A 22,141-nucleotide genomic window follows, 5' to 3' on the forward strand; every position below is an offset into this window, starting at 1 on the left:
TGCGGATAGTCGGGTAGGCTTGCTGATCACCACCTTCCCAGGTCATTTAAGAAAGTGAAGCGCCCAGTTTTCTCCTCTCCATGACAGTTTTTGCATTTTGATTTGGGACTGGATGATTTTCAAGTTCTTAAGAACTTAAGAGACTAGGTAGGTGAAGGGTGGAACAAAACTGCCCTGGTTATTTTGGTCTAGATATAACTAGAAACATGGATAAAGCCAGGTAGAAAATCCTTAAGGTTGGCTTTTGAACCTTTTTTCCTACTTTAACTGCAAGGTAGAAATGCTGATATTAAGAAAACAATAAAAATTGGTAAACTTCTTAAAGCCTCGGTTTTGAATACAATTCAGAGGTTAGCATTTAAATTACCTGGTTTATGAACAATGGTCAGGGATTTCTGGAATTAAAGAAACGGTGCTCTGTGAAGACCTAGATGGGTAGGATTGGGTCAGGGGGAGGGAGGTCCAAGAGGGAGGGGATATATGTATACATATTGGCTGATTCACTTCACTGTGCAGCAGAAACTAACATGACATTGTAAAGCAATTATACTCGGAAAAAAAATCACCTGCTGTGATAGTCCCAATGCTCAGAAAAAAACATTGATTTCTCTCAGTGCTTTTCTCCATGTGTCTGCATATAATAGATACTCAAAAGTGAATGCTGACAAATATCAAACTTGGCTAATCTTGAAACTTTCTTCGACCCACAAAAATAGCAATTTTTTTGTGAGAGTTTTAGTCTGTTTCCTAACAGAAAACAAAAACTGATGTGGTGTTTGAATGTGTTTTTCCTTTTTAGGGAATGGCAATGCTCTGTGAAACGATAGAAGAATGTTGGGATCATGATGCAGAAGCCAGGTTATCAGCTGGATGTGTAGGTGAAAGAATTACTCAGATGCAAAGACTAACAAATATCATTACCACAGAGGACATTGTAACAGTGGTCACGATGGTGACAAATGTTGACTTTCCTCCCAAAGAATCTAGTCTATGATGGTTGCACCATGTGTACACACTGAGAAACAGGACTCTGAACTGGAGCTGCTAACGAAACTGCTTACAGTTTATTTTCCGTGTGAAATGAGTAAGATGTCTCCTGGACATCTCAGAAAGAAGACCCTCGTTTCAAAAGGTGGCTCTGGGAGACTTAATGGCATTGCCTGTAGCAGAGACATGAAGGACATGAGACTAAGAGAAAAGTTGCAAACTCTAAAAAGAAACTTTTGAAGAAGTGTACATGAAGAATGTGGCCCTCTCCAAATCAAGGATCTTTTTGGACCTGGCTAATCAAGTGTTTGAAAACTGACATCAGATTTCTTAATGTCTGTCCGAAGACACTAATTCCTTAAATGAACTACTGCTATTTTTTTTTTAAATCAAAAACTTTTCATTTCAGATTTTAAAAAGGGTAACTTGTTTTTATTGCATTTGCTGTTGTGTTTCTATAAATGACTATTGTAATGCCAATATGACACAGCTTGTGAATGTTTAGTGTGCTGCTGTTCTGTGTACATAAACAAAGTCATCTAAGTGGGGTACAGTAAAGAGGCTTCCAAGCATTACTTTAACCTCCCTCAACAAGGTATACCTCAGTTCCACGGTTGCTAAATTATAAAATTGAAAACACTAACAAAATTTGAATAATAAATTGACCCGTTTTGTAACAAGGTATTACAAATTCACTGTGTTATTTAAGAAAAAAGGTAAGCTATGCTTAGTGCCAACAGTAAGTGGCCATTCGTAAAGCAGTGTTTTAGCTTTTCTTGTGCTAGCTTGTGATTTAAGGAAAAAAAAGTGCTGTTTTTTGAAATGAAAAAATGGTGTCTTTCCCCTTTCTCCCATATTTTAAAGCTTCATCTTATATCCAGTTCCCAAAATGTTGCATACTTACCTACGTATTTTTCTAGGTGTGCTGTGCTTGGGGACTATTTGAAAATTTAAAGCATGATTTAAATTTTTTAAAGTGAGCTGTAACACTGGAAAGCTCTTCATTTTTATTCTTTTAAAATAGATTTTTTTTTTCCTATTTATATATGTAAAATTGTAGTGTATTTCTTTTCACCAAACAGTGTGTGGGACATTCTTTATCACTGTTTTAGGATCACCTCAGGAAGTGTCATTACCCAGAATTCCTCACTCTCTGCTTCGAGACTTGTAACTTTATCACTATATTTCTGCTTGGTGCCATCTTGTCAGAGTAATATTTGATGTCTGTGAAATGTCAAGAATTATCCTAGGATAGAGATTTAAATTTTTAAGCACAGATTTCAGATGTTACTGCTTTAAAACAAATCAGGGATAACAAGTTAAACTTATAACTTAAAATATGCAATGACATTTAGAGGTAACCAATGTTGATATAGGTAACATAGCTTAGCCTCCTCCCACAAATTGCTTTTACAACTAACCCTGATATTAGTTTAGGATAGTTCATGCCTTATCTTTGATAAGAAAATGGAATTGACGGTAGGTAGGTGCCAAAGTGCTTTTCAAAACAATATTACATTAGAATATAATTGGATTCTTTCTCAAATTTATAGGCCAAAGTAAAACATTAATTTCCTGAATTTCTGGATTACTGATGACCAACAAATAGCCAGTATTATGCTATGTACTTTTGTCAGGTCATTTTAAAATCCATACATTAATTTTATAAAAGAATTTTTTACGTGTCACTATCAGGAGCTCACTGTGAATGTGTTATCTTCAAATGGCTATTTAACCACACAGTACACTACATTTTACATAAAACATGCACTTAATCTCTGGGAATAATAAATTATGTTATTTATAAATAATACATAGGTCAACAAGACTCCTTTAAGCAGGGAGGGAAAGAAGAATAACAGCATTGTTGTCTGTGTGCCACACACCATACAGAACTTTGTGCTCTTGGTCACATAATGTACCCAAGGCTTTGTTGTATTTCTAAGAATTCCCATTTCAATGTTGAGTTCACCTTTATTTCAAAAAGTACTTGGCTTCTCAATTTCTTGGTCTGGTTTTGCTTCCACTTGGAAACTAATTAAGAAGGGAAAATGAGAATGTTCATACATGAAAATTGTTAATCTCCTGAAGACTAATTTCTACCTGTTGTGAACAATCCTGTTTTTAAAAGTTAAAAAAAAAATCAAATCAAAAGAAAACAAAAGGGAATATTATGATGAATGTTTGGCTTATGTGAATCTTAGAGATAAACTTTATAAGACCACTTATTCACAAAATAAAGTTTTCTCTTCATGTTAGAAAAAATTTTTAGAAATCCTGGGTATTGTACTTAAAACTCTAGCTAACCAATTTTAAAACCTGTATCCTTTTGAGAATTACATTGACAGAAAAATACTTTTTATAAGCAGTAAAATAAGAATGTTCCAGTGACTACCTGTCCTGATACCTAGTCTTGTTAAAACTTTCTTTTGCAGGGCATTTTCATGTTTGGTTTACAGTCAGTAAGTGGGCAAGTTAATAAAAACTTTGAGCTTAGGGATACTGAAAAAAAGAAAGATCAAAAAGAGAAAAATGATTTGTTTTGGGGTACACTAAGACCCCAGTAATTTTTTCCTCATGTGTATGGTGCTCCTTATGATTCGTCTTGTATTTTGCCTTTATGACACCCATCAGAACTGCTGCTCTAACTTATACTCTCTACCTTGCCCAGATCTCCGTGTAAGGAATGCTTTATGATCAACTGCCATAGGACTGATGGATTAACCAGTGTTTGGCTTTATTCGAAGTTTATGCCCTGCACAGCTCTTGTATGTATTTTAGATGCTAGGAAGTTTTTAGCATGTGATGTGTGATTCTTGTTTGAATGTTTATTACAGGTACCTTGTGAATTCCAGAACAGAGACTGTGCCTCACAATTGTTGGTCCCATGAACTTGCACTGTCCTTCATGGTGATGTTTTGAAAATACAATCAGGAAAAAAAAAAGTTTATAACTTAAAAATGAGTCATATATCATGAAACTAAAAAGAATCTGTTCTTCCCCCTTTCCTCACTCCTAGGTAACAGCTACATTTAAGTAAAATGCAGGTGGTAGGGGAAAAATCCTGGCCAGATGATAGTTTAGTGGAATAAACTGATTACTGTTTTAAAAAAATGCTTCACCACGGATATTTTCCAGTTTCTCTTTTTTACCTTTTTAAAATACTACTTTTTAGGAACATTTGGTATAATGTGCATAAAATTATTTACTGATTTATGGGCAAAATGATACAAGTAGCATCTTGATTGAACATCATTTACCTCAGATATTCAACCAGCAGTACATTTTTTAATGCAGTCTCAACCCATATCCTATTTGTTACCTCTCAAAATATTGGTAAACAGTTATTTTAGCTTTACTCTGTATTTCTTGTCAGTGTTTTGGGCACAGGTTGTTGTACTACTGTCAAATTGTACTTGCTATTTTTTCTGCAAGTATTTAACAAAAAGTTAAAAAAGAAAAAAAAAAGTCCCATAAAACCCCACCTTGGGTAAGTGATTGTTAAATATTGTACAAATAAAATGTATGCTATCCCCATTCCATTCCCAAGTTAAATAAAAAAATAAATATGGTATGATTTGCATATGAAGTTTTTCTTTAGTTATACGTTCTTAAAGAGGGGAACAGTAGCTTTATAATTTACAGTGAGGCTTACGCCTTGAGATTTGCAAGAATGGGGATAGGTGAAAGGGAGGTTTGTCAGTTGTGGCATTTCCCTCCTTTGTTGTGTAAACAGATTGTATTCCCACTAAACTACATATGTTGGTCCTGCCAATTTTAAGAGAGGCTAAATGGTCTTAGTTACCTTGTCTTTTCATACGGAGATTTAAAAAAAGTGGCTTAGGTAATAGACATCAAAGACATAAACTACTCTTCCCAACTGTAACTAGTTTACCAGTTGAACAGAAGAATTCTGGTATTTTCACTTAGGGTAATCGGTGAGAGAGATCACCAAGGAAGCTAGCATTCATTTACATTTTTAGTGTTGCAAATTCTTTTGTTTATCCTGTGACTTTCGAAGAAACGGGGGGGTGGAAGAGCCCTACCTTGTCACACTGAGCGTCACAGTTCACATCCATGGATTCTCAATTTTTGGGGGGTAAAGGTGAAGGAAAGGGCAACACTTAGGTTATGGTGGTTTGAAAGAACCTGCGTTGTCTTCTAAAACCAAATGAAAATGCAAACCATGGTGGAATCTGCAAGGAATCTCTACAGAAAGACCGAAACTGTTTCCACAGCGTTGTTCTGCAAAACAGATTCTTCAGACAGTTAATAGTATATAATCAACACATATAGCATCATGATGTGGTAAGTTTGGACCAACAGCTCTTATCTCCTCAGAGCCATTCACATGCATGTCCACAAAATTGGAAAGACTTTTTTTCTTAATAAGATCCTGTTTTTGGTAGGGCACCTGGAGGGAATCACATGAGTGAAAACTGCACTGATGGCGCTAACATTCCTCCTCACCTGGTTTTCAGTCTTTTGATTGCGCTGTTAACAGGCTACATTCCTCCTCTAGTAAATGAAAATATCTTTAAGCCATATTTGTTTACATTATTCTCGAAAGCTTTTTACTAGGGCTTTTTCAGATTTGGTTTTTATTTTATTCATGATGGTTTAAGCAATTTAAGAGATGAAGTTAGTTTAAAAAATTTTAAGTATATTTAGCTTCTCTGTATTAGGGAATGTGGAAAGGGGTACATCAACATTCCTCTGAAAAAAATGCCCTTGAAATGTAGGCACGTGCTTCATTTGTATGACTTCTGCTAACCTACTTTTTCTAGTGTGTTTCATAGCTCTTTCACTGATATTGATGGATTTTCTGTAAGGCAGGTGAGGGCTCTCAAACTTCTAGTGGCATCTTAAGCTGATAAAAATTTGCAATCTTCAAGCCAGTTCTTTGGGTGCTTTTATGGTCAGTACCTTTAAGCAGAGGGTACTTCTCTAAACAGTTGAGAAGAATTTTTAAAGGGACAATCTTAGCTCAAGTGCAAAATCCTTGCTTCTGGTAATAGTGATGCCACCATGGGAAGTATTTTTTCAAAATATGTCCTAAAAATCTGTAGACTATTGCATAGAACCAGGGTGCAAGCCTTAGCTTTCATAATACACTGCTGAAAAGTAAATGACAGTGATCTGAAAACTTAGAATGCCGGTATACAAAGAACAGGTTGCAACTACTAAAGAGCTATTTTTATGCACAGAAATCTCATATTCCATTTTAAACGCAATACTTCTTAAAAACCACGTAAATAGTTTTTTAGAGTATACTTTTAAAAATACATGGTAAGGAACGCATTACTGAGTTTTGGTGTCAACGAAATGAGTTGAATTCCAGGGTCTGTCAATCCTCTGGACAGGGCCACTACTGTGTTAGTTTTCTCACCTGTAAACAACAGTAACTAAGTATCATAAGGTCTTTGACAGTTAAAAGGATTACAAACTGCACAAGGATAGGGAGTCTGTCTTTAGTAAACCTTCCATGAAAATAATAGACAATCAAATATTTTTAAATAAATGAAGTCACTAACACGTAATGAATGCTTACTAAATTTCATTTTAAACATATACCAGCATTAGTTCATGGATTCCTGATGCTTTGCCATTCCCACGTTCCTCGCTCCTAGGGCTCCACATTTTGATACAAGCAGGTTTAGTTAGCACCGTCATACACTTTCCATTATCTGTGGGGGTGGGTTCACAGGATCCCCTAAACTGCCTGTGTCAGAAAGACAAATGCTAGTCCCTAGAACAGGCCCCAGAATCTGCATTTTAAAACATGCTACAAAAGATTCTTCTGTAGATGGTATTATAAAAAGCCTGGAAGAAAATGGTCAAACCTTTTGCTTTTTTCTTCCGTGTAAACCATCTTCTAGCCAAACTGATCAGTCTCCTGAACTAGAAGACGTGGGTCTGGGACAGAATCCCAAATTTCCATGAATACAGAAAAACTGCAGCACCTCCCAAAGGACCAAAAGATTACTCATTACACCTCAACTCTTACCATTGTTTCTTTACTGCTTTAAGGTTTGTAAAAACATCTGGCTGCTGGGTTGAAATGAACTCTTCAAATGTACCACATAAATACTTCACAAGTGTTAAATAAGCATATGATTCAATCCCTAAAATAGTCATATTTATTTTTTTGAACAACTACCTACAACATAATCTAAATTACTGGAATTATAAATCATGTAACTGCTCATGTGCCGTGATTCAAAGGCAAGGCACAGCCATGATGCTACATGTGTAACAGTCTCCCATAAATACAAAAATACATTTTTATAAATATAAGAAAATGTAATAACATATCTTGTTGAAGGACAACATTCTTTAGAGAAGTATGCCTGAAACTCCACAACTGAAGCCATGGTTATATTCATAACCAGCTTAGGGAGGATGTTGCCCACTGCCTAACATCTGTAGGACAGTTAGGGTATTTTTGCAAAGCATTCATAATTTGCGTATTATCCAAAAGTAGTTTCATCAGCTGGTACTCCCTCTGTGCATTTACTGATGTTCTTTCCATGGGCCTTATTAATTCTAATTGTTGTAAATGTTCAAAGGCCTGAAAGATGAAAGAAATAGTTTAGGTTGAATAGGGGAAGTAAAGTAAACAACATTAACTCAGAGAACAGTCAGGATCTTGGTCAGTTGTGGAATAGAGTACCAGGAAACAAAACTTAATAGATATCAGTAAAGTTCAAAAACAACTCTCATTAACCTCATAAAAACTTCACACATCACACGAGGCAGTGTCTATATACAGTTATCCGTCCCTGCATCACTGAATATAAACAGGGCAAACTTAATTCAGTTTGTACAACGTGGTTTTTGTTCCTAACCTCATTCTATGTCATATCTCCTCCTAGTACTTAAGTTAACAGTTTCTAGTTCTCTATAAAAACCTAAGATCTGATAAGACCAGTACTTTTTGACTAATTGCCTAGGTTACTCAAATTCGCCTTTACATTTGTTTCTACCTTTGTAAGACTTTGCTGTGTAAAAGTTTAATACAGCTGTAAAAAGAGAGGGAGGCAGGAAAGACCTGTAGGAGTACACCTGTTCAGCTAACCCTATAAATAAATGATTCAGCAGAGTGGTACAGGTATGGAGGAAAAGACAGGCTCCTGTTTCCCTAAGAAGTCTGACAGACCACTACAACCCGTCAGAAAGTCCCTTTCTTTCATCTTCCCCACCTTAACAGGGCTCTTTACTGTCTGCTTCCTCTTACCTCCAACATTCATGTATTATGTCTTTTCTAACCATGTTTGTTGTTTTAGGTATTTTATTAATGTATTAAAAAAACCCCAGTAAATCATGACCTACTAACCATTAAATACTGAGACACTGAAATAGATTATGAGCTTTCTATTCTGAAGGCTCATTGTGAAAAATACTGTTGGAATATATTCTTTATGTACTATAAAAATTCTTCTGATGAAAAGAGAAACAGTTCAGACACCATTAATTTCTGAAAATGAGAAAATACTAGAGGCTGCAGGTACTGGCTGAATAAAACTGAGGAGATTTAAAGTATTTCTAGGTAGCAAAATACTTTCTTATTTAATTAAAAGGTAGAAATGAGCAGCTTCAAATTACTCATAAAAATTTAAGTGCTCAGCTAAACCTTTCCACTCATACAACTCCCACAAGCTATGACTATCAGAAAAATGTGGACATTAGGAAGGGAGGAAAAAACCAACCTCCAGTATTCTAAATACTTTTCCTATTGTTTTGAAGAAATGGCAATGCCCTGATCTCACATTTTTTGGTTGCTGTAAGAAATAAAATTGACTACTAATCCCTTATAAAGGATGCTAAAGAAGCTATGGGTCCACTGCTTAAAAAAAAATCAAAAAAGGTGTTTCTTTCCATAAAGTCCTCTAGAGTTGTGCTGTCCAATAGGTAACCACTAGCTACACGGGGCTCTTGAGCATTTGAAATGTGGGACTCTATTTTTAATTTTATTTAATTTTTATTAAGTTTAATTAAAAAACTAACACTTAGAAAATTTGTATGTTTGAAACAATTTCATAGTGTAAATCTACTTCAGCTAAATAAGGAATCTAAAAAAAATAATTGAAGGAATCTAAAGAGCAATTATTTCCAATGAATAGTCAGTGAATTAAGATGTGCTTTAAATGTAAACACATAGAATTTCAAAGATTTAACACAAAAGAAAATAAACTTCATTAATAATTTTCTATATTGACTATAGATCAAAAGATTTTGGTACAGTAAATAAAATTTACTGTCCAAGTTAATTTCACCTTTTTTTTGTTTTACTTTTTTGTTGCTACTAGAAAATCTAAAATTACATTATGTGGCTCATATTTCTGGTGGACAATGGTATGCTAGAATAAAGTTCCTCAAGTTTTAAAACTCATGCCTCACCCCTAACAAAACTTTCTCTGTATACCCTCACCAACCAATGAGATTCTTTTTTGTTTTCTTAATGACCCATTCGGTCTCTTTTTACTGCTGAGATTATAAAGCCAAGCTTAGAGGTATAAAGGGATAGGGTTATGACTGTAACGAGTAGATCCTTTGCACGATGCCAGTTCTAGGAAGAGACAGTAGAGGGCAGTATACCCCCAAAACTGTAAAAAGAACTGGCTGCATTCTTCAGAATGATTCAAACATTTCATTTTTAGATTGATTTTTTTTGGTCTGTTTTGAATAAAATTCCTATGATAATACCTAATGTTTCAAAATTAATGAAAGTGCAACTATGATATATACAATCAAATCAGATGTAAAAATAAGCCTTTAAAAATTAAAACTCTTACCTTCATGACAACAGGTTTCTCAAAATTATAAACAGAATGGGCCTTCCTTTGAACAAACTTCTGAAACTCTGGACAGAAAGCAATGACAGCATTAGTAGCTTCAAATAAGCAGTGGGGGTAGTAGTGTTAGAAAATACCAATGTCTCATCTCACCATTATAAACCATTTGAAAATTAAAGGGTTCCTCTTCATAGATGTCATTTAAATGTTTCATTGCTATGATAAGACAGATTTCCAAGACTGACAGACCTATAATAAAAGGGGAACAAACTATGAGGTATAGTTTATTTACTGATACATAAGACTGAAATAACTTTCCTTCAAATAGAAGGATAAAGTGAAAGATTATGGTTTTGAGGGGTGGAGGGAGGTCAAGACACCCCTCTAGGTTCAAATGTGTTTCAGTCACTATTATCTGAATAATCTTAAGAAAGTTACTCAACCTCCCTGAGCTCAGTTTTCATATATGTAAAATAGGATCTTTCTAAACTTCCAGAGATGGTACAAGGATTCGAGACAATACTATCTAACACTTAACCACATAAACCAGAGCTGCAATTATGATGTAACTTTAAAATTACACAGGGCCCTCGATTATTCAGAATCTCTAATCCCCTGGAAATTATATCTAATTTTTTTATTTCCTGGAGAGGAGAAGGTTCATTAGATTCTCAAAAGGGATAGTGAACCCCAAATGGCTAAAAGCCAGTGGCCTTCATTAGCACTTGGTGCAATGAGAACGCCTGCAATACAGTCTCAGCTGGATTTACAATGTAGCAAGTGAGGCAGTGCCTCGAGTTCCTTTCACTTTAAATGGGAGGAACAATACCTTTTAAAGGGCTGAGTTAAAGGACGTATGGATATAAAAGTATTCTGTACATCAAATACTATACCCAATGTTAATTATAATTTTGAAAATCATACCATTATATAAACTCAAACATTTAAAAAACTACTAATTAAGCAGGTTTCTCACCATGTACAATATTTGCTTTAGAGTCCATGCTACACAGCTGGTTTGCCTCCATCAGATCTGCTGCAGTCATAAATGGGTGTGATGGTGTTACACGATTTAAAGCAAGCATCTAAGGAAATGCAGATCAGAAAAACAACTGCATATTTACTTAGGCACTTTAACAAAACTTCTTAATTCAGAGAGTTATGAAAGAGGAAATAGTAATGCCTGGGAAAGGTATTCTCATATTTAGGTCTATTAAAATACAGTATTTCAGTTCATATGTCATGTAACTGTATAAATGTAAAGCATTAAAAAATTCTTGCTGCTCTCTCTACCCCTTCCATTTGCATATCTTGTTTGTTTACAACTCCTCAAAAGAAAAATACTTTAGAAGGAGTAGGGTGACGAGAAGAGACCAAAAATAAGTAAGACTACTATTTAAAGCCCCAGACTAAACCAAACCAAAAAGGCAGAAGTGTGACTTGTAAAAACTTTCTTACCACCCAATCGACCAATCCAGGTTATTAGTCTTAAGTGACAGAGGTGAGCTACTTTATATTCAATTGTATTAAAAATAAAAAAACAAAAACAAAATTATACCAAGAAACAACTCTCCTTGAAAGCAAGGACAAGTTGCCTCCATGTAGCAAGTGCTCTGTCCAACGACTAACAAAAACTTCTGCATTTGAAGATTTATTTGTAACTTTCCTAACATCTAAATTTTACTTAATTTTTTAAAAATTTATTTTCATTGAAATATAATTGACTCAGCATTTAAATTTAGTCATATAAGTAGGGTGAGCAGGTAAAAATGCATGACATCTCATTAAATTTGAATTCCAGGTAAACAATGAGTAATTTCTTAGTGTAAGTATATGCCATGTAATATTTGGGACACTAACACTAGAAACTCCTTTTTTAAAAAAAAAATATATTTTATTGAAGCATAGTTGATTTACAATGTTGTGTTAATTTCTACTGTATAGCAAAGTGATTCAGTTATACATATATATACACTCTTTTTCACTATGGTTTATCACAGGATATTGAATATAGTTCCCTGTGCTATACAGTGGGAACTTGTTGTTTATCCATTCTACCTATATTTTGCATCTGCTAATCCCATACTGCCAATCCATCCCTCCACCACCCCACTCTCACCCTCGGCAGCCACAAGTCTATTCTCTATGTCTGTGAGTCTGTCTCTGCTTCGTAGATAAGTTCATTTGTGTCATATTTTAGATTCCACATATAATTGATAGTATATGGTATTTGTCTTTCTCTTTCTGACTTACTTCAGTTAGTATGATGATCTCTAGGTCCATCCATGTTGTTGCAAATGGCATTATTTCACTCCTTTTTAATGGCTGAGTAGTATTCCACTGTATATATGTGTACCACATCTTCATTATCCATTCATCTATCGATAGACATTTAGGTTGTTTCCACGTCTTGGCTATTGTGAATAGTGCTGCTATGAACATATGGTTGCATGTATCTTTTTGAATTATAGGTTTGTGCAAATATATGCCCAGGAGTGGGATTACTGGATCACATGGCAAATCTATTTTTAGTTTTTTGAAGAACCTCCATACTGTTTTCCATAGCAGCTGCACGAATTCACATTCCTACCAACATAGGTAGGTAACATAGGTAAATTTGCTGCACAAATTTACATTCCACACTCTCTCCAGCATTTGTTATTTGTAGACTTTTTAATCATGGCCATTCTGACCAGTGTGAGGCGGTACCTCATTGTAGTTTTGATTTGCATTTCTCTAATAATTAGCAATGTTGAACATCTTTTCATGTGCCCGTTACCATCTGTATGCCTTCTTTGGAGAAGTATCTATTTAGGTCTACTGCCTATTTTTTGATTGGGTTTTTTAATTGTTGTTATTATTAAGTTGTATGATCTGTTCGTATATTTTGGAAATTAAGCCCTTGTCTGTCACATCATTTGCAAATATTTTCTCCCAGTTCTTAGGTTGTCTTTCTGCTTTGTTTATGGTTTCCTTTGCTGTACAAAAGCCTGTAAGTTTGATTAGGTCCCATTTGTTTATTTTTCCTTTTATTTCTATTGCCTTGAACTCTCTCCCTTTTTTAACCAGGGCCCAGGGTCTTTAACTGAACAAAAAAGTTTGGTAATCCTTGTCCTTCATTCCCCATACTGGGAGGGACAAGGTACCCAGTAGCTCCTTCCTTTTCTCTTACCTTTTCTTTTTCCTTTTATTATAAAATATTTTTGACATATAAAAAGGCAAGAGAATAATATAATGAATATCCATGACCACTTTCTCAGCTTACAAAATATAAACTTACAGAGTTGAAGCTCCTGTCTCTTGCCCTGGTTGGACTCTCTACTCTTCTCCATGCAAAAAAATCATGCAAGTCTTCATCCTTCTACTACATATCTTTGTATTCCTAGACAATACAGAGTAATTTTCAACTTTTATATAAATACCATATTGTACTTAATGCTACTCTTTCTTCACTAAACATCTGTCATGAGAATTCATCTATGTCCAGATGTCAATTGTGGTTTATTCTTTTTTTTTGTTATATTCCTTTGTATATATGCACAATTTAATTATTCTTTCCCTTATTGATGGGTGTCTGTCATTTTGGTGGAGGGACTATAAACAAGGCTGCAATAAACAATCTTGTACATGCCTTCTTGTGTATTTGAGTCTCTCTAGATACCTAATTTTCCATATTGCTCTCCAAAGTATCTATACATATTTACACTACTAGCAGCAATAAACGTAACAGTCACCATATCATCAGACATAAACTTTTGTTGTTGTTATTGTTGCAGTACGCGGGCCTCTCACTGTTGTGGCCTCTCCCGTTGCGGAGCACAGGCTCCAGAAGCGCAGGCTCAACAGCGATGGCTCATGGGCCCAGCTGCTCCGCGGTAGGTGGGATCCTCCCGGACCGGGGCACGAACCTGTGTCCCCTGCATCGGCAGGCGGACCCTCAACCACTGCGCCACCAGGGAAGCCCCAGACACCCACCAACTTTTGACACCCACCAGATTGGCAGAAAAAAGGGTTTAAATGTAAAGTTTAAATTGTACCATTTCCCTAATTACTGGAGAGGTTAAATATCTTTGCAATTTGTAAGTCATGTGGGATTCTACAATGGTGGATTGCTTGCACTCATATTCTTAGTTCTTCCCTTTATTTTTCATTATTATTTTTTTTTTTATGGTCGGGATGCAAAAACTCGGGCTCTGTGCACCGGTGCTGAATTGTATCTCACAGACAGAGTTTTGGATGAAGTAGAAAAGAATAGCTTTATTGCTTTGCCAGGCAAAGGGGGAGACAGCAGACTCCTGCCCTTGAAAACTGTGGGTCCCAACCTGGGAGGATTTAGTGAGGAGTTTTATAACAATGGTTCAAGGCCAGGGTTGCTGATAAGGATCAGGGTGTATGCAGGGCCTGCACTCCTTTAATCTGTCCTCAGGTGGTCTTTTTTATTTAATTTTTAAATTTTATTTTATTTTTTTTATATTGCAGGTTCTTATTAGTCATCAATTTTATACACATCAGTGTATACATGACAATCCCAATCACCCAATTCAGCACACCACCATCCTCACCCCACCGCGGTTTTCCCCCCTTGGTGTCCATACGTTTGTTCTCTACATCTGTGTCTCAACTTCTGCCCTGCAAACTGGTTCATCTGTACCATTTTTCTAGGTTCCACATATATGCATTAATATACGATATTTGTTTTTCTTTTTCTGACTTACTTCACTCTGTACAACAGTCTCTAGATCCATCCACATCTCAACAAATGACCCAATTTCGTTCCTTTTTATGGCTGAGTAATATTCCATTGCATATATGTACCACATCCTCTTTAACCATTTGTCTGTCGAGGGGCATTTAGTTTGCTTCCATGACCTGGCTATTGTAAATAGTGCTGCAATGAACATTGGGGTGCATGTGTCTTTTTGAATTATGGTTTTCTCTGGGTATATGCCCAGTAATGGGATTGCTGGATCATATGGTAGTTCTAGTTTTTAAGGAACCTCCACACTGTTCTCCATAGTGGCTGTATCAATTTACATTCCCACCAACAGTGCAAGAGGGTTCCCTTTTCTCCACACCCTCTCCAGCATTTGTTGTTTGTAGATTTTCTGAGGATGCCTATTCTAACTGGTGTGAGGTGATACCTCATTGTAGTTTTGATTTGCATTTCTCTAATAATTAGTGAGGTTGAGCAAATTTTCATGTGCTTCTTGGCCATCTGTATGTCTTCTTTGGAGAAATGTCTATTTAGGTCTTTTGCCCATTTTTGGATTGGGTTGTTTTTTTTTTACTATTGAGCTGTTGAGCTGTTTATACATTTTGGAGATTAATCCTTTGTCTGCTGATTCATTTGCAAATATTTTCTCCCATTCAGAGGGTTGTCTTTTCATCTTGTTTATGGTTTCCTTTGTTGTGCAAAAGCTTTGAAGTTTCATTAGGTCCCATTTGTTTATTTTTGTTTTTATTTCCATTACTCTAGGAGATGGATCAAAAAAGATCTTTCTGTGATTTCTGTCAAAAAGTGTTCTTCCTATGTTTTCCTCTAAGAATTTTATAGTGTCTGGTCTTACATTTAGGTCTCTAATCCATTTTGAGTTTATTTTTGTGTATGGTGTTAGGGAGTGCTCTAATTTCATTCTTTTACATGTAGCTGTCCAGTTTTCCCAGCACCACTTATGAAGAGACTCTCTTTTCTCCATTGTATATTTTTGACTCCTTTGTCATAGATTAGTTGATCATAGATGCGTGGGTTTATCTCTGGGCTTTCTATCTTGGTCCATTGATTTATGTTTCTGTTTTTGTGCCAGTACCATATTGTCTTGATTACTGTAGCTTCGTAGTACAGTCTGAACTCAGGGAGTCTGATTCCTCCAGCTCTGTTTTCTGCCCCGAAGACTGCTTTAGCTATTCAGGGTCTGTTGTGTCTCCATACAAATTTTAAGATTTTTTGTTCTAGTTCCGTAAAAAATGCCATTGGTAATTTGATAGGGATGGCATTGAATCTGTAGATTGCTTTGGGTAGTATAGTCATTTTCACAATATTGATTCTTCCGATCCAAGAACACGGTATATCTCTCCATCTGTCGGTATCATCTATAATTTCTTTCATCAGTGTCTTATAGTTTTCTGCATACAGGTCTTTTGTCTCCCTAAGTAGGTTTATTCCTAGGTATTTTATTCTTTTTGTTGCAGTGGTAAATGGGAGTGTTTCCTTAACTTCTCTTTCAGAGTTTTCATCATTAGTGTATAGGAATGCAAGAGATTTCTGTGCATTAATTTTGTATCTTGCAACTTTACCAAATTCATTGATTAGCTCTAGTAGGTTTCTGGTGGCATCTTTAGGATTCTCTATGTATGGTATCATGTCATCTGCAGTGACACTTTTACTTCTTCTTTTCCAATTTGTATTCCTTTTATTTCTTTTTCTTCTGATTGCTGTGGCTAAAGCTTCCAAAACTATGTTGAATAATAGTGGTGAGAGTCGACATCCTTGCCTTGTTCCTGATCTTAGAGGAAATGCTTTCAGTTTTTCACCATTGAGAATGATGTTTGCTGTGGGTTTGTCATATATGGCATTTATTATGTTGAGGTAGGTTCCCTTTATGCCCACTTTCTGAAGAGTTTTTATCATAAATGAGTGTTGAATTCTGTCAAAAGCTTTTTCTGCATCTATTGAGATGATCATATGGTTTTTATTCATCAATTTGTTAATATGGTGTATCACGTTGATTGATTTGTGTATATTGAAGAATCCTTGCATCCCTGGGATAAGTCCCACTTGATCACGGTGTATGATCCTTTTAATGTGTTGTTGGATTCTGTTTGCTAGTAGTTTGTTGAGGATTTTTGCATCTATATTCATCAGTGATATTGGTCTGTAATTTTCTTCTTTTGTAGTATCTTTGTCTGGTTTTGGTATCAGGGTGATGGTGGCCTCACAGAATGAGTTTGGGAGTGTTCCTTCCTCCACCACTTTTTAGAAGAGTTTGAGAAGGATGGGTGTTAGCTCTTCTGTAAATGTTTGATAGAATTCACCTGTGAAGCCATCTGGTTCTGGACTTTTGCTTGTTAGAAAATTTTTAATCACTGTTTCAATTTCATTACTTGTGATTGGTCTGTTCATATTTTCTATTTCTTCCTGGTTCAGTCTTGGAAGGTTATACCTTTCTAAGAATTTGTCCATTTCTTCCAGGTTGTCCATTTTATTGGCATAGAGTTGCCTGTAGTAGTCTCTTAGGATGCTTTGTATTTCTGCGGTTTCCGTTGTAACTTCTCCTTTTTCATTTCTAATTTTATTGATTTGAGTCCTCTCCCTCTTTTTCTTGATGAGTCTGGCTAACAGTTTATCAATTTTGTTTACCTTCTCAAAGAACCAGCTTTTAGTTTTATTAATCTTTGCTATTATTTTCTTTGTTTCTATTTCACTGATTTCTGCTCTGATCTTTATGATTTCTTTCCTTCTGCTAACTTTGGATTTTGTTTTGTTCTTCTTTATGTAGTTCCTTTAGGTGTAAGGTTAGATTGTTTATTTGAGACATTTCTTGTTTCTTGCGGTAGGCTTGTATAGCTATAAACTTCCCTCTTAGAACTGCTTTTGCTGCATCCCATAGGTTTTGGATCGTTGTGTTTTCATTGTCACTCATCGCTAGGTATTGTTTAACTTCCTCTTTGATTTCTTCAGTGATCTCTTGGTTACTCAGTAACTTAGTGCTTAGCCTCCATGTGTTTGTGGTCTTTTATGTTTTTTTCCCTGTAATTGATTTCTAATTTCATAGTGCTGTGGTCAGAAAAGATTCTTGATATGATTTCAATTTTCTTAAAATTACTGGGGTTGATTTGTGACCCAAGATGTGATCTATCCTGGAGAATATTCTGTGCGCATTTGAGAAGAAAGTGTAATCTGCTGTTTTGGGATGAAATGTCCTATAAATAAAATTAAATCTATCTGGTCTATTGTGTCATTTAAAGCTTCTGTTTCCTTATTTATTTTTATTTTGGATGATCTGTCCCTTGGTGTAAGTGAGGTGTTAAAGTCGCCCACTATTATTGTGTTACGGTTGATTTCCTCTTTTATAGCTGTTAGCAGCTGTCTTATGTATTGATGTGCTCCTATGTTGGGTGCATATATATTTATAATTGTTATATCTTCTTTTGGATTGATCCATTGATCATTATGTAGTGTCCTTCCTTGTCTCTTGTAACATTCTTTATTTTAAAGTCTATTTTATCTGATATGAGTATTGCTACTCCAGCTTTCTTGTGATTTCCATTTGCATGGAATATCTTTTTCCATCCCCTCACTTTCAGTCTGTAAGTGTCCCTAGGTCTGAAGTGGGTCTCTTGTAGACAGCATATAGATGGGTCTTGTTTTTGTATCCATTCAGCAAGCCTGTGTCTTTTGGTTGGAGTATTTAATCCATTCACGTTTAAGGTAATTATCGATATGTATGTTCCTATGACCATTTTCTTAATTGTTTTGGGTTTGTGTTTGTAGGTCCTTTTCTTCTCTTGTGTTTCCCACTTACAGAAGTTCCTTTAGCATTTGTTGTAGAGCTGGTTTGGTGGTGATGAATTCTCTCAGCTTTTGGTTGTTGTAAAGCTTTTGATTTCTCCATCGAATCTGAATGAGATCGTTGCTGGCTAGAGTAATCTTGATTGTAGGTTCTTCCCTTTCATCACTTTATCATGCCACTCCCTTCTGGCTTGTAGAGTTTCTGCTGAGAAATCAGCTGTTAACCTTATGGGAGTTGCCTTGTATGTTATTTGTCGTTTTTCCCTTGCTGCTTTCAATAATTTTTCTTTGTCTTTAATTTTTGCCAATTTGATTACTATGTGTCTTGGCATGTTTCTTCTTGGTTTTATCCTGTATGGGACTCTGCTTCCTGGACTTGGGTGGCTATTTCCTTTCCCATGTTAGGCAAGGTTTCAACTATGATAATCTCTTCAAATATTTTCTCTGGTCCTTTCTCTCTCTCCTCCCTTTCTGGGACCCCTATAATGCAAATGTTGTTGCGTTTAATGTTGTCCTAGAGGTCTCTTAGGCTGTCTTCATTTCTTTTCATTCTTTTTTCTCTATTCTGTTCTGCAGCAGTGAATTCCACCATTCTGTCTTCCAGGTCACTTATCTGTTCTTCTGCCTCAGTTATTCTGCTACTGATTCCTTCTCGTGTAGTTTTCATTTCAGTTATTGTATTGTTCATCTCTGTTTTTTTGTTCTTTAATTCTTCTAGGTCTTTGTTAAACATTTCTTGCATCTTCTCGATCTTTGCCTCCATTCTTTTTCCGAGGTCCTGGATCATCTTCACTATCATTATTCTGAATTCTTTTTCTGGAAGGTTGCCTATCTGCACTGTTTTTCTGGGGTTTTATCTTGTTCCTTCATCTGGTACATAGCCCTCTGTGTTTTCATCTTGTCTATCTTTCTGTGAATGTGGTTTTTGTTCCACAGGCTGCAGGATTGTAGTTCTTGCTTCTGCTGTCTGCCCTCTGGTCAGTTCATTCCTTTATTGATTACTGTAGAAGCTCTTTATATATTATGGACAGTGTTGATAATTATACACATTCCATTTTTCGTCTCCTTATCAGTCTTCACTTCATCTATGGTATCTTTCAGTGTCTAGACATTTAAAAATTCAATGTAGTTAACTTTAACCATCTTTTTTGTTATGACTTGTGCTCTGTGTAACTTCTGTAAGAAATCTTTCCCCACCTCAAGAATACAAACGTATTCTCTTATATGTTTCTTGTAATTTAAAAAAAAGTTTTGTTTTTCTACATAAAGTTAGGTTTATCAACCTGAAATTTACTTTAGGCTATGCAATGACGGTGTTTTTTCTATGTGTATAACTGATCTTTTTTTGTTGAAAAATTATCCAAACTATATTTAATCTCAGTCAGGTCTTTCTCCTTTCTTTATAATTTCTACCAATTCTAAAAGTTTTCTTAAATTAGAAAACCCCAAACAAAAATTGAGTCATCTCCTTGAATTAAAAATATAAGAAACTGGCAAAACAATGGTTTTTCATGTTGACAATTCTGAGGCAGAGATATTTTCCCACAATAATGAAAGGTATGTGTTTATGTACATACATGTGTGTGTGTATCCTCCATATACCGTAAGCTAGTAAATAAAGTCTAATTTTGGTACATAAATAACTAAAATCTCTACTCTAAAAATTCTTAACCTGTAATACTTCTGTGATAAAGACAGCTGTTGCTGAAAATGGCAGTGTGGTTTTGATAAATGGGAGGGGGATGTGCTAACGAGAGGGAAAGTATATAGAGAGGAAAACACTCTTAAGTTTCCTAAGCAAGACCAGAAATGGAGAAGGAGAATCTGTAAAAAGTGGCAGAACCATATAGTAAAGCAGTTATGATAAGCTTGAAGCCAGACAGCCTTGGATTTGAGTCCTGGGTTTGCCATCTACTAGCTGTGTGACCTGGGGTAAGTTATTTAACCTCAAAGAGCATCAGTTTCCTCCAAGGTAAGGATAAAATACATCCAAAGATTAAAAAACAGTATTAATATAACTAGACATAACGCTGGTAAAGTAACTAGGTCACCTGACTCATGTGCTCTTTAATAAATGATACCCATTATTATTATAAATGGAAGTGATCAAGAAGAAACTCAGGAAACCAAAATTATTTTCTCTTTGAAAGGTATTTGCCATACCTTTTGTAATAATGAAAAAATAAATTTCTAGAAATATTAGACTAGTATCAAATACTCTAAGAGAGGGAAAAACTTTACTTTTCAGAACAATTAAGTACCCCTTTCTTGATACTGCTTAAGCTTAAGATATAATTACTGGGTGAAAGACCATGACCAGGTAGGATTTGTCCAGGCATGTAAAGCTAGTTCAAGATTCGAAAATCAAGCAAGGTAATTCAACATATCAATAGGCTAAAGAAGCAAAGTCATAGATCATATTCATTGATACAGAATAAGCATTTAACAAAATCCAACACAATCATAATAAACTCTCAGCAAGTTAGGAATAGATGGGAATTACCTTAACTTGATAATAAACATGTATTAAAAACCTACAGCTTATATCATACTTGACAGTAAAAGACTAAATCCTTTCCCCCTAAGACTGGCAATTATCTACCCTCACCATTCTTATCCAACATAGTGTAAGAAGTTCTAGCCATTGTAAAAAAGACAAGAAAAAGAAAGAAAAGATATACAAATTAGAAAGGAAAAAAATAAAACTATTTGCAGATGATATGATTATCTACATAGAAAATCTCAAAGAATCTGTTAAAAAAAGTCCTAAAATAAATTAGTTCAGCAACATTGCAGAATACAACATCAACACAAAAATCAGTCACATTTCTATACACTAATAATGGGCATGCTAAAACCAAAATTAAAAACAAAATATCATTTAAAATTGCTCCACAGGAAACTAAACACTTAGGTATACACTGTAAACATGTATAGCATCTGTGAGGTGAGAATTATAAAATGATGATGAAAGAAATCAAAGAAGAACTAAATAAAAGAAAAGACATACCATATTCATGGATTGGAAGACCTAATGTAGTAGACATGTTTATTTTCCCAAAGTTTATCTAGAGGTTTAACCAATTCCCATCAGAACATAATTACCTGGTGAAAGAAATGAGTGATAAAAATAAAATTAATACAAACCAGTAGCGTGTGTAATGACCGCAGGCTTTTGCTGACATTGAAATGCTTCTGCAGCACGTCTCGCACATTCCTATCTTCTGAGAGACTCTAGAGGAAAAAAATCAAAACAGAATTAAGGAACAATGCAGTTTAAAACCTAACTATAACCTTGTGCCTCACTGGCTGGTGTATCTCATGAACTCTATCTGGTATTTATCCATTATTAAACAGGTGCTGGTCTTATTTGTGGAAAACAAAAATCAAAATCAAATTTCCACTCTATTGTTTTTCTTCTTATCCCTTTACGTTAATTCCAAAGACACCAAGATAAAACATAACCCTTGCTACCACAAAATTTCCAGTCTAAAGAGGGAAACTATACAGTCATACTAATGGGATGATCAAAATGCACCACTAAATGAAACAGAGAATAACGGTTGTTTACTATACTTCAAAAACAAGGTAAAGTGTTACAAAGATGCTTAAACTGTATGAGTCAATATGCTACAAAGAGCAGTCCAGTTATAGGGAACATCATGAACAACGTAGGAAGATTGTGGCATATGGACAGAAGATGAGTAGTCATGTCATCCTGAGTTTCAGCTTTGGCTAAGTGACTGTACGGAAAGACAAAGGCAGGAAAACCTAACTGGAGGCAACTGCAATTGTCCAGGTAAGAAACAAAATGAGTCTGGATTAACATAGTGGTGTGAAGACAAGAAAG

General features: G+C 35.3%; 2 protein-coding genes across 4 annotated transcripts in view; one reads left to right on the plus strand and one right to left on the minus strand.

Moving 5' to 3' along the window:
- Positions 1-6,533, plus strand: part of ACVR2A (activin A receptor type 2A) — an 88,748-nt gene extending 82,215 nt beyond the window's left edge. For both annotated transcript variants that reach the window (XM_082841318.1, XM_082841319.1), the window contains exon 11: positions 800-6,533. In XM_082841318.1, coding sequence (XP_082697444.1) covers positions 800-994 — 195 coding nt within the window. In that variant the 3' untranslated portion in view covers positions 995-6,533. The remainder of the gene's footprint in view (positions 1-799) is intronic.
- A 52-nt stretch (positions 6,534-6,585) lies between these two features.
- ORC4 (origin recognition complex subunit 4) overlaps positions 6,586-22,141 on the minus strand; it is a 95,539-nt gene continuing 79,983 nt past the window's right edge. For both annotated transcript variants that reach the window (XM_082841459.1, XM_082841460.1), the window contains 5 exons: positions 21,439-21,525; positions 10,759-10,867; positions 9,936-10,031; positions 9,783-9,850; positions 6,586-7,558 (listed from right to left, as the gene is read on the minus strand). In XM_082841459.1, the coding sequence (XP_082697585.1) occupies positions 7,370-7,558; positions 9,783-9,850; positions 9,936-10,031; positions 10,759-10,867; positions 21,439-21,525 (549 nt within the window). In that variant the 3' untranslated portion in view covers positions 6,586-7,369. The remainder of the gene's footprint in view (positions 7,559-9,782; positions 9,851-9,935; positions 10,032-10,758; positions 10,868-21,438; positions 21,526-22,141) is intronic.

The sequence above is a fragment of the Leucopleurus acutus genome (assembly GCF_964270905.1).
Source record: "Leucopleurus acutus genome assembly, chromosome: 6".
NCBI classification, from domain to species: Eukaryota; Metazoa; Chordata; class Mammalia; order Artiodactyla; family Delphinidae; genus Leucopleurus; species Leucopleurus acutus.